Source organism: Falco punctatus (assembly GCF_963210335.1).
Source record: "Falco punctatus genome assembly, chromosome: 3".
NCBI classification, from domain to species: Eukaryota; Metazoa; Chordata; class Aves; order Falconiformes; family Falconidae; genus Falco; species Falco punctatus.
The window spans coordinates 65755613-65773307 of NC_137582.1; the positions used below are offsets into that span (position 1 = coordinate 65755613).

General features: G+C 35.3%; 1 protein-coding gene across 1 annotated transcript in view; it reads left to right on the plus strand.

Annotated features, from left to right (window-relative positions):
• The window catches only part of CCDC102B (coiled-coil domain containing 102B), a 194135-nt gene that overhangs the window by 25092 nt on the left and 151348 nt on the right, over nucleotides 1–17695 (plus strand). Inside the window, exons 2-3 of the mRNA XM_080381165.1 lie at nucleotides 9943–10563; nucleotides 12383–12597. Coding sequence (XP_080237291.1) covers nucleotides 9958–10563; nucleotides 12383–12597 — 821 coding nt within the window. The 5' untranslated portion in view covers nucleotides 9943–9957. The remainder of the gene's footprint in view (nucleotides 1–9942; nucleotides 10564–12382; nucleotides 12598–17695) is intronic.

Consider the following 17695-nt stretch of genomic DNA (forward strand, 5'->3'; position numbering starts at 1 on the left):
GTACAGTATGTATATAATCTGTATAGTATTATATAAACTATATTCCTGTGTTTAAAAAGAAATTGAGTCAGTCAAGAGGATTTTACTTTAAAATGGATATGTATACATGGGGAGAAAATGGTAAAAGGAAAAGTAGTACAAAGGAATAGAGAGAAGTAGACCAACTTCTCTTCTGGTGCATCTGTTTACAAAGAGAATTACAACATTTCAATTTGAGCAAGAACCTCTAAGACTACCATTGGCAACAATAATGTAGGATATGATGTGAAAGACTTCTTGTCCTTAGTTACTGCTTTTAATTGTTGACACCTTGTGTCTTACCGTAACCAAAAAGACCAAGATCTTATGTGGAAAGAAAAAAAAATGCATTGTTCTTAAAAGCTTTTAACCATCCTGGTTTGACTTCTGTTGTCAAATAATCCTATTGGCATAGAAAGTTTCCAGTGTACTTTACAGAAGTAATTCACACATTGAGAGACATGTATGTTACCATGTGGATACAGGAATCACACTAAAGGCAATAGTTACAATAAAAGAAACAGTCCAAATAGAAAATTTCGGGGATCTTAGGGAGAATTAAATGTTTCCTGCAAGTCACTAATTGTTGCTGTTGCAGATATATTTTTCTGAGTTGTTTCCACCTGTGCTTAGAATTGACCTTCAGCCTGGGATGTAACTGGGAATGCTTGATTATCCTGTTCACCACTTTCTTAGCACACAGTGCTCTGCATATTTGCAGTTTCTGTTGACAGAACAGGTTTATGGGAATAAAGCCAAAGTTTATACACATTCTTTCTTTTTCCTTGTGCCTTACAGCTGTGCCTTTCCACATTGCTATATCAGGGCCCACCCTACAGTGGAAGTAAGACCAAGTTTGCTTCTAATTCAGTTAGCTTAGGAAGTGATGAAGAAGGACAGAAGAAAGTTGTGTGGCATTTTATGTCTTTAAGAAGAAAAGTGCATCCCTGAGAATAATAAGCATCACACAGGCACCATAGATCTTTTCTCAGAAAGGAAGAGAAATATCTAAAGATGAAAAAGGGTGATCTTTCATAGGCATTTGTCTTGCAGATTTGAATATAAAACCTGGCTACCCCTCAAACTCAAGAAAAAGTAACTTATGTGAAATATAATGAAACAGTCCCTATTTTCAGAGTAGGTGCATTTTGTAGTACTTATTTGGATTTAACTTTTCTTAAAATTTTACTCATACCTATCTTAACTAAATCTGGTTTTGCATGTACACCGTGTCTGTCTTGCTAGTTGCTCCTTGATTCCACAGTAGCCACATATTAAGTTATTCCAAACTTTAAATACTTAACACTTGAAACTGTAAATGAGTTTAGCTGGCATGTGAGGAGTAGATTTTCTTTTGAGCATCTCTTGCTTTCTGCAAACATATTTTAAGAACAAACCCTTTATTTGTATATGAGCATTTTGACTCCTCTGTCTCCTGGAAAAAAGCACAGGGACTTGCAATAATAGAAGTGGGAAAGTTACCTGGTTAAATTGTGTGTTGTTAAAATACAATCAGCTTTGGTATCTCAAGATATTTCAAAGCTGCATTTCTTTCTAGAATATATGCATTTGATCCATGGATTAGTGTGTGTTGACCCTAGTGTCTATTACGGAAGCAATATAACTAATTCCATAAAATGGTCAAAATCTTAGCAAATTGGAGATTTTCAAGAGTGGATTGTAGCAGTCTTAAGTATGTTTGCATTAACCGTTGCATATTTTGTGGCTTTTTTATTTGTTTGGGTTTGGCTTAATTCAGAGACTTGAAATATGTTATTTTGATTTCTTGTTTTCTGGCTGTTATGACAATGTTAAAACTGGGAGAAGTGGGCATGCACAGCTCCTGAGAAATTACACTGCTCAGAGAATCATGGAACTGGTGAGGTTAGAGGGGACCTCTAGAGATCATCTGATCCTGCTCAGAGCATATTGCTCAGGACTTCTATACAGCATGCCTTTGTTTCAAAAGAATTGCTGTCAGGCTAGAGACTTTATTTTCTCTAAAATGAGCAGGACCACTTGTGCTTGAAATTATAAATCTTATTTCAAAGGATCGGAGTTTATTATGGGGAAGGATAGCAAATGAAGACAAACTGGCAATGTGACTGGTGTGGCCAGCCTGAGGGCCACTCAGGGCTGCTTCATGTTTCCTTTTGTGAAGTTATAAATTATATATGTATCATTTTACCCTACTTGTCTTCATATGAGTTATGAAAACCTTCAGGAGAAGCACTCCATTATTAACAAGAGAAAGAATTCCTTCTCTGGAGTCAAAGAATTTTAGTTTCTTACCATGAATACTCGATTATCAAGGAGCAGTATACTTAATAGTGTTGTATAGTGTAAAATGCTTATTTCAGCATTATGGTGATCACTCTATTTTCCTTTGGCTTCTGGATAATCCTGTCTTGCTTCTGACTAAATCAGAAAAAGATTCAGCTATTCCCAAGTACTCCTTTCACTTACTGCTCCCTCTGTGGTTTATTGCCTTTCAGTCACTATCTTTAACGTGCTCATCCTTTGCCTTTTGTCCTGGGAATTTACCTATATGTTAACTGCTAATATAGTAATACACTTTCTGGGGGTACTTCAGAAAGACCTTGTCCGTCATAATACTTTATATGGTAGGAAAATGCAATTTTCCCTACAGAACTACCCTTTTCCTGAAGTTACTTTCAGGTTTTTGAACTTTTTAGGCTTGATAAAGTAGTTAAAAAACTTTGTTTCTGGACTTTTCAGTAGAAAGGCAAGCTGGGTTTCTTTTTTTGCTTGTGTTCTCTCTGTCGTAGTACTCCCTCTCATCTAGCAGTGATCAATTCAAAAGTGAGATCTAACTCCAGTTTTGCACAGATTCTACTAAAGATTGTTTACTTAAGTTTGGTCCTACTCCTGTTACTGTCTCTGGAATATTTTAACCTCTCCTCAGATTAAATTTATTTGTTGATTTTCAAGACAAAATTGTTTATACCATTAGGAAATATCCTAAGATTTTATATTTGGCCAGACCTATAGGAAATGTATAGAACTTTACTCAGCACTTCTGTCTTTACTCCTTCTCTGGCAGTCTAACTATTTTGTGTTTGTTTTCCCTCAGTTTTATCTTTGGGGGTTTTGCTTCATGGTTTTGGTTTGGTGTGTTTTTGTTTTGTTTTGTTGGTTGTGTTTTGGTGTTCTGTTGCTTAGTGGTTTGCTTCCATCATTCAATTGCTTTAAGCGAAGAGGACTTTTATTGAGAAGCTGTCTGGATTGTTTGTTAAGATGTTTTTTGATCAGGAACAAGTGGTATCTTAATTTTGTCCATTTACATTGACTTGCACAGTGATTATTAGGACTGTTTATGAAAAAAATGTCATGTATTTTCTCACTGTGTACATTTAGTGCAATTATTGTGGGCCACTAGTATATGATTAGTTGCCTTTCAAGTCTTAGGACCCATTTCACTCTGCTGTCACAGTAGTGTACAGTTTCACATACAGTGTTACCCCATATAGTTAAATTCAGGTTAACTTTAGATCTTTAAGGTTAATGTAACATTCTCACGTACTGTCAATACTTGTCCTTGTGGTGTTACAGATGGTATTCCTCCTGTAACTAGTTTTAAAGGTGGGTTATGACTGACCTGCAATACCTGAGTTGTTCCATGGGTGAATAAAAAAGCAGAATCTGTTAGAGATAAGTTTTGGGTATATGGTCTAGTTAACAGTGTTTCCATGGTGATGTGGTAAGGACACAGTTTCTGCAAGAAAGGACACTTCAGTCTTGGATGTAATCCAAACTTGTTCCCTTTATTGTCTACAGCACCCCATACTCCTTTTGTGTTGTAAAAGGAGAGTCAGGTAACCTCTGTGTTGGATGCTTAACTACAACCTAATTTTATGTATTTGGGTGTGTGTGTATGTGTTACTTCTGGGTTTAACAGGAATTTGGGCAGCTACTGAGATGTATCCCTTATCTATGGTACTTCCCATGGGGATTTATCTCTTTTCTAGCCAACTCACAAGTTCTCACAGATAGGATCCCCACTTGGAGTATCTAATAGATTATGTAGCCGCTGGTTTAGTAGTCCATTCCATCTCTCTACTGTCCCATGACTCTGAGGTTGCTACAGTAGTTGGAAAATCCATTGCACAACATTTGAACCAGATCAGGCTTGTACTACTTTATTCTTAAAATGTTATCCATTATAAGATTGTATTTCTCTGGTGTCCTGAGTTTGGCTGGGATAGAGTTAATTTTCTTCCCAGTAGCTGATACAGTGCTGTGGTTTGGGTGTAGTATGAGAATAATGTTAATAACACACTGATGTTTCAGTTGTTGCTGAGTAGTGCTTACTCTAAATCAAGGACTTTTCAAGTTTCCCATGTTCTGCCAGTGAGGAGGTGCACAAGAAGCTGTGAGGGAGAAGAGCCAGGACAGCTGACCTGAACTGGCCAAAGGGATATTCCATACCATAGAACATCATGCTTGTTATATAAACTGGGGGGAGCTGGCTGGGGCCTGTCGATCACTGCTCAGAGACCGGCTGGGCATCAGTCAGCAGATGATAAGCAATTGTAGTGTGCATCAATTCTTTTCCTTTTGGGTTTTAGTCCTCTCTCCTTCTCCTTTTCAATACAATTGTTGTTATTATATTTTATATATTTTATATATATTTTTTATATGTTTTATTTCAATTTTTAAATTGTTCTTATCTCAACCCAGAAGTTTCACCTTTTTCCTGATTCTCCTCCCCGTCCTGCTGGGGGTAGGGTGGTGGGGGAGTGAGCGAGCAGCTACACAGTACTTATTTGCCATCTGGGGTTAAACCACGGCACTCTGGATACAGGGAACTAGCAAACCACTCACTGGCTTAAAGCAGCAGTGGTTGCAATACCAGTGGTAGCTTAGTCAGGATGCACATTCCCTGTAAAGTTGTCTTTCCATCCCTCAGGTGTTTGTTCTAAGGGGTTATTATAATCTATGTGTGAAGTTTCCTAAATTAGTTTACCTTCCCTGATCTTGGTAAAATGTTGATGGCATGAGCTATACCATTGTTTGACAAAAATGGCACAAATCTAAAATTTGTTTTGCCAGAGCTTTTACCACTGGGCATTGTCTCCTCACAGCCTGTTTAAATAAATCATAAATCCCAGTGTGCTCAAGCTGTTATCTGTAACCAGGTACTCATTCTGCCTCAGTTTTGTGCTAAATTTATTCTAATGGAATGATCACACCTCTGACTCTGTGTTGCCTCAGGATTTTTTGGGTTTTGGTGACTAGATACATGTTCTATTGATAGATCTTAGATTGACCTAGATCATAAATCACTTTCCAGTGTGGCAGAGTTTTTCACCCATACACTTCTATCATTTACTTGCCAATATTTTTTCACCCAGTGAATATTTTTTCACTCTAGCCAGTGGATGGAATCCCTAAGGGTAACAGCTTACTAGTTAAAATCAATTTTACAACAGGAATAGGCATACATAATTTGATCTCCTTTTCTTGAACTGAGAGCTTGGTAGTTAGCAGCCGTGTGTAAACAGCTAAGTTTTCAGATAGTGACAGTCAGTCACTCCCTGTATTTTTCCCATAACAAGCCCATCGCCCCTGCCCATCTTCTCTAAGCCTTCTTCCTTTGCAGGGGTTTGTTGGTTGAAGGGGCATCTGCAGCAGTATCATGGAATGTTCTGACTTACCAATAGCACTTACAAAAACACACATACAGTTTTAATGGCTCATTTTGTCCTACTGCATTTATAGATAAGACAAAAAAAAAAAAATTAACTGGCTTAATCTGAAGCAGACATATTTTGTAAAGATGTAGAATCCCTTTTAAAAAAAGTTTGACTGATGTCTCCATAATTAAAAGGCATGTAACTAAGGATTAAGTCATGCAATTAGTAAAAGGGTGTTGAAATATTATCCTAAAGTTGCTGACCTAGCTACTGAAGTTACTGAAAAACCTGAGTTCAGTGAGCAGTTATTAACATGGGGGAAGTGTAAGAATTCTTTTCTTTCCTGGTGATTTTGTTAACTGTGCTGCCAAGGGTTAATACATTTCTCTTTGCCTGTAACAGTAATGGCCTGCAATCATGAATCAAGAGCTCTTCTTTTTTCTTACTGGTGTTTACGATCATTAGGTAAATAAGCAAAGGTTACAATATAATAAAATATGGTTTAGACGTATTACTTGTACTGTTCACAAACCTCTGCACCTTCTTTTTTTTTCTCTTGAGAATGTATGAGCTCACTCCTTTATACTGTCCCTACGCCACTCACATGATTCCATGAATTCTGCTACCTATATTTTGTGCATGCCTGTTTTATTCTGTTAAGAAAAACTAAAAGGTAGTCTGTGTTCTTTTGTATCACTGAATTGTTAGGAGTGGAACTATCAGGGGACTTTCACTGGACAGAAAATCCTCACTTTCATCCAGTGTTCTAGCTTTATCTTGTCTTTCCATCCAATTATCTCTTATTAAGTAATTGTGCTCACTGAGTTCCATATGCTGTGCTAGCTAGTCTGTTGGTACAAACTCAGGCCAGCAACTTTTAAATTGTTTGCAGACAGGTTTTTGGGGTTTGAGGGTTGTTTTTTTTGTCTATTTTCAGGGTTGTGAAATTTCTGATGTTTAGAGGTCTGTGTCTAACAATATTACATGTAGCTTTTTTCCCCTTAGTTATCTTTAAGGTATGCTTTAGAAAATATTCTTGTCCCTCCCCTGGAAAAGATTGGTAATATTCTACAGATAAGAGTTTTCAAACTTCAATGTAGATGTGTGATGTTTTACAGTGAATTTTTTATTTGAAAGTATCACTGTAACTACAAGGATTATTAAAAATTCAGTATCAACTGATTCAGTATTACAACAGTCTTCAATTAAATGTTTTTCTTTTTTTGATTTATTATCTCATCAATGCAGTATTTTTGAGAACATGAAAGAACAGTTTGATGTGAAGCATGAAAAAAAGCCTCCTAACCAAACCACAAAAAAAAAAAAAAAACCAAAAACCCCACCCTAAACACCCTCTGGAACTATGAGATTCTGACCATTTCAGGCACTTTTATAATAATCAACACATTTTAGTTATTTTTAAATCTTTGCTTCTTTTGAAGCCTAATATTTTAGTCTAATTCTTTTAAAATAGATATAAGCACAAATCGTAATTGTTCACAGCTGAAATAGAATGCCTATTGCCATTTTTATCAGACTTGCTCTACAACTCTGTAGCTACAGAGTTGCTCTGTTTAACATGGTCATTTAGATATGTAGAGTATATTCATCCTTGATGCTACTAGTCTTGTGTTTTAACACTCACAGAAAGCTCTTAGTTTTTTGATAAAATGAAAATGTTCTTGAAAAATACCTGCAGAAAACTTAAACATTAAATTAAAATGTCTAATTCTAGGCATTCTAGGATTTTCATACAAAAATAACTTAAAAAAATGTTTGAAAATGCCATTACAATGATGCATGGCAGTTGATTTTCTTTCATCACCCATGGTCTTAAAGGCTCACTAACCTGACAAGAAAAGAAGTTTGTAGGCAAAACCTCACTTTAGACAAAAAGATGTTCCTGCACAAGCCTTTTATCCATAGTAGGGTCAGTCTGCTTTCTAGTCGTCACTGAAATACGTTCTCCTCTTTCTGTTTCATACAATATTCTCACAGAAGTCAAACACTGTGTTTTACATATAATCTTGTATCCGATATACTATTTGTTTTGTTTTGTTCACAGACTCTTGACTTGTTTCCTGCATGTTGCTTATGTAATTCTAGAAATTATACAGATTGAATGCAGTTTGTGATACTGTGAAAAGGGACAGTCCTGCTTTCCTTCTATCTTGTATTTCCGTATCATGTTTTGTGGAAGCATTAGATTTCATGCAGCCACTACTCAAATAGATGAGGGCTCTAGTGAAACAAAAAACTGTCTAGCTGGGAATGTTGCATCTGTTCAATCTGATTATTTCACTAGTTTTACTAAAAGAAAAAGCTAACTAGTCAAGAATACGTAGATGGATGTGTGAGAGAGGCGGGGATGTCATTTTGGCAGCAGTGGATTTGTGCTGAGTTACACTGGTCATAGAAGTACAGCAACTGCACAAAGAAAATCCTACTTTCATTAATGCCAATGGGAAAATGCCCTTCTACTTCAGTTAAACCAGGGCTGTATGCAGGCAGCAGCTGATTATAAACAGAGTAATGAATGTCTGCGGGCATCTACTAGTCTGGGACAGAAACAAAAATGTAAGAAAAAGTTATTGTACTATTTAAAAAATCAAAAAGTTAAAATATTGTATTATGTATTAAAAGTTTACTGTGGTTTTGTTTTGGTTTTAGTTTAAGCTTTAGGAAACAAAAGCATTACCAAAACCCAAAAGTTAAATTAACAGTTTACTGTGAAAGTTTAATATTTAGTTATTTTGACTCTACTGAGCCTCATACAAAATCATGGGTGGCAGTATCTTTGTGTTTTGGATAAGGCTTATTCAAAAGAAATTTCTGGAAGTAGGTCAGAAAATGAGAAAAAGACTCAACCTTGATCAAGCTTTGGCAGCAGCTGTGCTACATCTGTATAGTGGTATTGTGGGTGTTGATGGTGCCACACCAGACAGCGATGATGAGTCAGTTGGGAGTCCTCTTACCATCCTTTTCTTTCTCTCATATCCATACTTGACTATAACAGTTCTTCAGAAGTTTCTAAAAAATGGAAAATAAGTGTCCTGGAAAGCACAGAAAAGTTGAAAACAGCAGGGAAACAGGAACCGAGACCTGAAAAAATTTCTGTTTAGCTGAAATGAAACACAAATTAATCATAATACCAAGACTATCTATTCTTCAGTATTTTGTTTGCTGCATTGGCCATCTACATTTTAAATACAGGTTTTAATGCTAATTGCTGTAACATATCAACATGATTGATTTTTACAGTTGGATGTTGGACTATAAGAGCATTTTTTTAAACTTTAAACAACAGTCCTACTAATAGCAAGATTTTTAGGTTTTGGTTTTGTTGGGTTTTGGTTTTTTTTTTTTTTGTTTTTGTTTTTTTTTTGTTGTTGTTTTTTTAAGGAACAAAAAGGAAAAAATAAGAAGGTGTAAGTGACTAGTCCTAGTCTCTACAGACTGTCCAACACCAACATTTTCTCAGCACTGGGGTGGGAAAGCAATTTCTGAGACATTGATTTTCCTCTGGGCTGAATGAGCAATAGCAGATAAATAATGAAAAGGAATGCAACAAGGTTTGCTGGCAGAGTCATACCATCTTGAGGTAGACTATAGAGTACAGTATGATAGTGCTGACATTTCAAGAACAATGTAAAAAGATACTTCCTGGACAGCTTCTGGAATGTAGACAGAAAATAAATCCCTCTATAAAAATTCTTTATTTTTCTCATGAAACAAAGAAAATCCAAAGGTCAGGGTTTTTTATTTGGTTGTGTTTTGTTCATTTTGTTTTTGGTTTTGTTTTTTTTACCCCTTAGGTATGCAAATTATAAGGCAAGTTTTGCCTAGTATGAAGTTCCAGAGTTCAGGAAAGAAAGCAAGTGAGTGTGATTGTAGTTCTAGACAAATACTTTCCTCTTACTAGACATTTAGAATGTATATTGATTCAATTTAATCTTGTTTTGAAGGAAGAAAGCTTTTGCCTGGTTTCTTTAGAGTCAAAAATATTTGAGAACATTATAATTATTTAATAACATTTACTTTGCTAGCAATTCCTAGTAAAGTAATAGGTATATCTCTTTATGCTGTACTCAAAAAGTATTACATAAAATGTGTTTTAATAGCTATTTCTTATAGATGAAGCATACTTCTAAAACATTGACAGCATTATTAAAATTTTCTCATTATTGTAGCAGGAAAATAAACTACTGTTTGAGGTTACTCACATAATTGAGGGAAGCTAAATTATTGTCTGTCTTTTTTTTTTTAGGGGTGAAATTAGATTATGAATCAAAACATGAATTTAAGCTCTGTTCAGAAACTGATGGAAGAGACAGAGGTTATTGGGACTGAACCAAGACAACCTTATAAATTAGCTGGAGGCTGCCAACCAGGTGGCCATCTCTCTAATTCAAATCTGCAACCTCAAAGTTTCTACCCGTATTCATCTCATTATCCATATATGCATATGAATGACAGCATTGATTGGGAATTTTTTGAAGCAGTAAAAATTCAGGAACTGGAAGAAGTCAAAGCCAGAGCTGCTCAAATGGAGAAGACCATGCGCTGGTGGTCAGATTGTACCGCTAATTGGAGAGAGAAATGGAACAAAGTTAGAGGAGAAAGAAATAAAGCCCATGAGGAAGCAAGACAATTGAGAATAAAGTTAGACAATGTTGTAAAAGAACTGAGTATGCTTAAAAAAGTAAATCAAGATGTAGTAAGTGAGAAGGAAAACTTAGAAAATGCTACTGCTTGGAAAACTGAATTCAGTTGCACAGAAATACCTTATATTAAAAAAGACCTAAATCAGTTAATGTTTCTGAAACGAGAACCTGTGAAAGAACCAAGCAAAACCAACAAGATTCCTGGGGCAGAAGACAGAAAGAAGGTAAAGTGTGGGGAAATTTTTTAGTCCATGAAGAAGAGGGAGGTTATGGAAGTGTATGTAGAAATAGGATTTTTCAAGGATTTTGATGAAAATACTATCTGGTTCATTCAATAGCAAACCCACTTTTTTTTGCTCATCTAATATTCCTATTATGGGGGGGAAAAAATCATACCCTTCAACTATGGCTAAACATTTAAGTAATAGAGGCAGACATAATCAATAACTTCAAGTATTGTTCTGACTCCTGTGTTTTAAGGTAACAGATTAGTTCTGATATCTGAATTCTGCATAGTTTGTGTGCTTTTTTTTCCTACCTCCAAAAAAGCAATGCAAGTTCTTGGCTTGTAAAATAAAATTATTTATTTTCTCCTTAACACGATCTCTAAAATGTTGGAAGAGGTGAGGCAAATTCTTCCGAAAAGTCACAAGATTGTTTTATAAGGAGAGCAATCGAGTTGTTACGCAAAATTAAACGATCAAGTATGGGAAGAGTTTAATACAGCTCCTAGTTTTATACAGAAGAACCAGTTATATTAATCAAAATGGATCTATTTGTTCATGTTTTACAAGTTTTAATTCTGTGCCTTGACATGCATGATATAGTCTTCTTAGACAGCAGCATGTAAAAACTATACTTGTTATCTGTCTGATAAGATAGCAGTCATTGTAGATAAGGGAAATTTTTTTCCTACATAGTAGGAATTTTTTTTTTTTTCTTACATAGTGGGACATAAGAAATTTTTTAATTCAGTTCAATGGAAATTGTCAGGATCTCAGGCCTGAATGTATTATGCTCAGAATTTTCATTCACTCTGAAATACATATAAATTGCATTTATATTCCTGTGAATTCTGAAAAAAAAACCACCATAAGTGTTAGTATTGAGAATAAATTTGGCTAAAAGATGCATGCTTTTCACATTTTTGAGGAAACAAATGGGCCATAGGAAGGAAGTCACATAATATATATTTTAACTGTTTCTCTTTCTCCTTAGTATAAAATAATGGACTACTTGAAAACTGAAAGTTTATAAGTGAGTGGAAAACAGTCTTATCTTTTCATCAGCTTCAAGTATTTTCTGATGTAGATTTGAGGCATTCTTCTAAAAACTCAAGAGTGGCATGAAATAGGACTGCTAATAATCTGCTAAAATGAATTTGGCTTTTAAACACAATTCATCAGAAGTGATAAAACTTAAATAAATTTTAAGGGAAACTGTTGTTTATAAGAGATGTTAAATCTTCCTAAAAATAATATTTTTTTTTTTTTTTTATTTTTGCTAGTTTGTACACAAAACATGTATCTTCAAAATAGACGTTATAGTGCTTTTAGTTTCTGAACGAGATCAGAATTAGTTTGTTATGCAGGTAACTTTGCTTCTTACATGAAACTTGTGTAAGTCCATCATGTGCTTCAACGTGATTTACATTACATGTTTAAGAGTTCTTAATGTAGAGTTTCTCAGTATATTATTTGTATGCATAAATTGCCTTCTTGGTTTTGTTACTTCCAGGATTCTGTCTTCTGTAGTTATAGCCAACTAATGATAACTGGAGTCTATTTCTTTAGTAAAAATGGATTAGAAATATTTTGGATATGAAGCTGGTCATAACAGAACGTGTGAGACATCATGAAACAGCAGTGATCTTTTTTTGCACATTTTATCCATATACATTGCAAGTGTATAAGATGTTACTTATTCCCTTTTTTCTTCTACTTGAATTAAATGCCTAGAAGAGCCTTGGTAGGCCCTGCAGAAGTTGTTAGACTTTTGCCTTAATTTCTGTTTTTCTTGGATGTCATTTTTTTGTTTTCTCAGGAAGTGGAGGTAATCAAAGACCAAAGCAATCACAATAAAAAAATCACTCCAAAGCCTCCCGATTCCTTTCCCAGTGGAGTTCCCAGCATCTGCTTGGAGAAACCTAAAAAAAGTTTGGACAGTACATCTAAGACAACAGAGAATGATCTAATACATGTTTCAGTCTTGCATTTACATTTGGCTGAGATGCAGAAAATCTTAAAAAAGGAAAAAGAGTAAGTGCAGTATATATCCTACCTCGGGAAATCACTATTAAAAGTAAAGATTTTTAAGGCACTTTCTAAAATATATATAATGATGCTTGCATTTATAGTTCAGATGTTCTCATTTCTATATTTTATTAATTGCTATTTACAAGACTCTGATAAGAATACATAGAGACAGTTCAGCATAATGTATTTATTGTTTTCCTTGGCTTTTCTATCATTTAAAACTTAAGTGCTCCGTACAGAACTGTCAAGAATGTACATTTAATTAAAAATATATACTTACTAGCAATTTGGTGTCGATGCAGTGGTTTCTAATGTTATGTTCAGTTATTGGAGTGCTTTGTGCATAGCAACAAATTCTCAAATAGTCTACCAGCAGACATTGAAAGACTGCAACTGCAGGATGACTGTGGCTGGTTTTGAATTAAAAGTACATGAATACAGCTGCAAAATGCTGTCAATCTCACTTATAGTAAAGTATACATCAAAAGCAACTAACAGAGAGAGAATAACACACTTACTGTATGCTTATTGTATCATATCAAATTTACCTCATATGTGCAAATGTGCATTTTGGTGGCCTAAAAGAAGTTATGTGTTGATTACACACTATATGATAGTATGTGATTCTCTGTGTTGGTAGGAATTCTTTGGTGTTTCGTATAGATGGTCAGTATTGAGCAAGGCTGAACTGCACCAAAAAGTCTTTCCAAGGAAACACGTATGTGTATGATGGATATAGTAGGAGACTTCAGGCACTACGTGGCTGTAACTTCAAAGTCAGCTGAAGTTAATTAGAAAATGAGAAGAAAATTCCCTCTCTATTGCAGACACATTCAAAAGTTTCAGTTCAGCAAGTCTGTAATGGTAAGCTATGATGAAGAATCTTTTTCCTGTCAGTTTCTTTTTGCAATCATCCTGTAGGTAGTACAAGTCTGAGAAAAAAAAAAAAGTTTTTAAATCCTTTACACTCTTAACTAGGATTTACTGTCTTTTGTTATATGAGTTAGATGGCTGTAGAAAACATACAATATTTTTTTATTTGAATCATGCTTCAGCAGATGAATAGAAGAATGTTCTGGTTTATTAAAAAGGATTTATTTTTTTTGAAAGCAAAAATCCAAGAACGCCTACATTTTTGAGCTTAATATGATACTTGTATATGTGAGTTAAGAGGCTGATGCCTCACATACCCATTTTCCTCTGGCTGAAGTATTTAGAGTCCAAGGTACTTCATTTTTCAACAGCAATCACAGTATAGATACACGCATATGACAGCCAAACTTTCCTTTGAAAAAGGGGATAATTTTTCAACTTTTATTTTTTTAATCACTTTGACAAAATTTTAATAAACCCTGGTTCTGCCTTCCTGGTTTTGGTTCACATTCCTTCCTAGCCAATTTGTAACTGTACTTCAGAGAAAAGGTTTTGCAATTTACGCCTAGATATATACTGACTGTGGTATACGTGGCACACGGAAACTGAGGCATGTCTACACCGTGCACCATATGGCAGTGCCAACTTCAGGCAGCAAATGATGGCAGAGCAGTGATGGCCACAGAACGGTGGGCACCGGTATAACAGCTCCCTCTCCATGTCACTTAGAGCAACATTTCCCATGTGTGAAGATGTTCTGTAAGGAGAATACATGTGACCTAGAAGTCTGAAGCAATTATTTTTATCAATGCACACAATAAATAGCTAGGAATAATGTTACTTGGATAAATATTAACATATTCACCAGCCTATTGAGACACCCTACGAATCTTTGTTGGACAGACTGTTATCTGCCAGCTGAGAAAGGGTTGTCTCCACTGCTTAGTGGAATCAGCTGATTTTAATGAGCTTCCATCTTCAGATTCCCAGTTTTTCCTCTTAGGTTTTATACTTTTGATGTCAGTATTTTCACTTCTGGATCCTGGAGCTGCTAATAATGACTATCTCAACAATCTCACCCCTGTTTGCATTTTTGTTTTCTTATCTTGCATGGCTCTGGCTTAAGCACTATCTAGCAGCTTCTTTCTCACAACGGAGCACTTTTCTCAGTAACTTGAGCCAAGGACACACAGCTGTGCTGCGTCAAAAGCAAGCTTGGATCACAGACAGCTTGAACCCCAAGGCCAAAGGTTACCTTGGCAGTCAGTATGATCTTACTCATACAGCACAGGACTTCTCAGCAGTTTTCTGGTTTGCAAGTACTCCTGAACCATAGCTGCATTCTTTCCAGAGTCAAATTAGCTTACGCATATCCAGTGTTTGGACTCGCCCCTAGTTACCTGACTAATCTCTCCATAAGTTGTTTTGCTGCTTCACCCTGAGAAGACCTATGCTTCTTGCATCCTGTTTAAAGCTATCTTCAGTAATGCCAATAAACCCTTAAAGCCACAGATCGGGTTTTGCAAAATATAAAAAGAAAGGAACTTGAAAAAAAACAACACAAAAAAAACAGCTCAAAGTTTATGTTGTGACTTTCAGAGAACTTCAGAGTTTTGTTTACAATGTGAAATCACACACAAAATCCTCTCCCAGGCACTATGGCTCATGTCAAATACACATTTGAGGTCTTGTTGACATGAATGGGAAGTAAGACCTTATGAGCTGTTCAGCACTTTAAAGAATCATTTGCTTAAAACAGCTATCTTTAGTCATCTTTTGGATCAGTGTTCTCATCTAAATGTCCTCTAATTTCAAGATCTTAATTTGTTATATTCTGAACTTAAACGTGTTTCTTTGGTCTAAAACCAAAAGCCCACCAGCTACACTGGTGGTTGAAAATTTTGAAGAGGAATTGCTTACAGCTGGATCAGTAGACTTAAGCAACGGACACAGGAGGCTCTGTCTGAGCATCAAGATTTTTTTTTTTTTTTTTTTTTTTTTTTCCTGCAAGGGTGACTGAACACAGGCACAGGTTGCCCAGAGACATTGCTGAGTCTGCAGTTTTGGAGGCTTCAAAAGCCACCTGGACACAGTCCTGAGCAATCAGCTCTAGGTGACCTTGCTTGTGTAGTGGGGTGTGGACCAGATGACCTCCAGAGATCCCTTCCAAAGTCAACCATTCTGTGTAATTCTCTGATGTGATTAGATAATGAGTTAAAATAGGTGGTTACTAGATCCATTAAAAATGTTCTGATCTTGATCTTTTGTTTTAGTAGTAGTAAGATGCTTCTCCAACCTCTTCTGTATTCTTTCTTCTACTCTTTGTTTTCCTTATTTAAATAACAAACTTTATGTGGACAGGATCATCCGTGGAATTTAGTAGCACCGGAGGGATCTGACCTCACTCAAGAGCTACTGTAACACAAAATAAAAGTAGTATCTCCTAAGCAAGCACAACATAGTGGACACTCTTCTTTTACTTTTCAGATTAGATTATTTCTAAGGACTTTCAATGCATTCAGTACTGTCAATAGGCTATTATTCAAAGTATTAAAGAGTCATCTTTCATGCTTTTACCTCCTACTGTATTAAATGTCCCTCTTAATTCTTTTAGTTCCCCATGAAGTCATGGTATGATTCCAGTAAGAATATCCCCTTACTTCAGAAGAAAAAAAAAACATTCAGCTGAAATGCATGTGTTAGGTACTTTTACATATGACAGAAGTCATCATGCTCCACTTTGCTTTCTGAGTGACGGTGTTTATTTTATTACTATAATGTGATGGGAGCTGTAGGTGTTTACTAAGATAAGCTGTGCTGTATCTATGCAGAAAAAGGAGATCCCTGGTTCAAGAGCATTAGGTTTAGTTGTAAAAAAAAAGAGAACAATAACATCACTCAAGTGGAATGCTACATTAATGTAGCTAACATTGCTTCCAGGACCGGAGCCAGACCAGTCAGTGTTAACTCTTGGTATCTCTGTGCAATCCTGCAGTATGCTGCATAGAAATGCCCCAGACAAATCTCATTAATAGAATTTGCTTTAATTCCTTAAAGTTAACGATGCTGTTGTGGAAGACAAATTTTAAACCAAATATTCTCAGAATGTAGTTACAGTCAGCTGATAATACTATCTTAAGTAAAAAAGTTGGCAAATTCCATTGGCTTCAGAATAGAAAATAACTACTGCAACATACCACAGTTCCTTTAATTGCCAGTATTAGAATTTTCAACTATTTCAATATTTTTCTCTTTCCTGGTATAGCAGCCCTGCATCTCTCCATTTTCAAAAAAATTATATAATGTAAAGTTTTCATCTCCCAACATAATAGTACTTATGTGGTTTTACTGTTTTACTGTTTCTTCAGATTTTAGATTTCTTCAGCGTCCTGACTTTATAGGCTTTATTCCTATATTGATACTTATAGATAATGAAATATTCCAGAATTTTAAACTGTGATTTGATTTCATAGAAATGCTAGAAATGAAAGCTTTTATTTGTAATTAAGAATTTTTTTCTTGCGATTTTAATTATGTTCCAAACTCTGTTTTGTTGCAAAGTTGCAAAATGATGCATATGTATTGCACAAATGTAAAATGAAATTATGAAGGAAGGTCATAAAAATGAAATTATAAGAAGTTCATGCTTGTCTTTGGAACTTGTCCTGTGAACACAGAAATGAGTTTTTAATTGGTCTCAAAGACAAGAACATCTGTAGTGCCTCTGCTGCTTCATATTTCTTTCATTATTTCCTGAAAGACTGAAAGGTAGAGGAGGTGTAAAAGTAAATATCAAAGTTAATTGTTCCAGTAATACAGGACCTTTCTCCAAGGAACTGTTCTTCATTCTTTGTGAAGTGTGCATCCTAAATAATTTTTCTGAGTTTAGTAGTGGACTTTATGCTCAAATAACATTCCAGAGGAAGTGCTGAATGAGGGTGTAGTACCTCTGAGCTAAATAATAATTTTCCTAAAATTCTAGCGTTTTCTTTTAAGAAGTATTTTTTAATCATTAAATATACATATTTTAATATTTTTTAAGATCTAAAGTAGATCATCTTTTGTTTCAGTACTGTCTACATATAGTATATATTCCTCTGTGTATGTGTGTTTCAAATAATCTTCTGTCTGTAACCAAACAAAAATGATACAGTACCTTTTCTCTGAGGATCTTCACTAACTTGCCGTGTGTTAGGTGACCTGAATCACTAACAAGTCCATTTCCAAA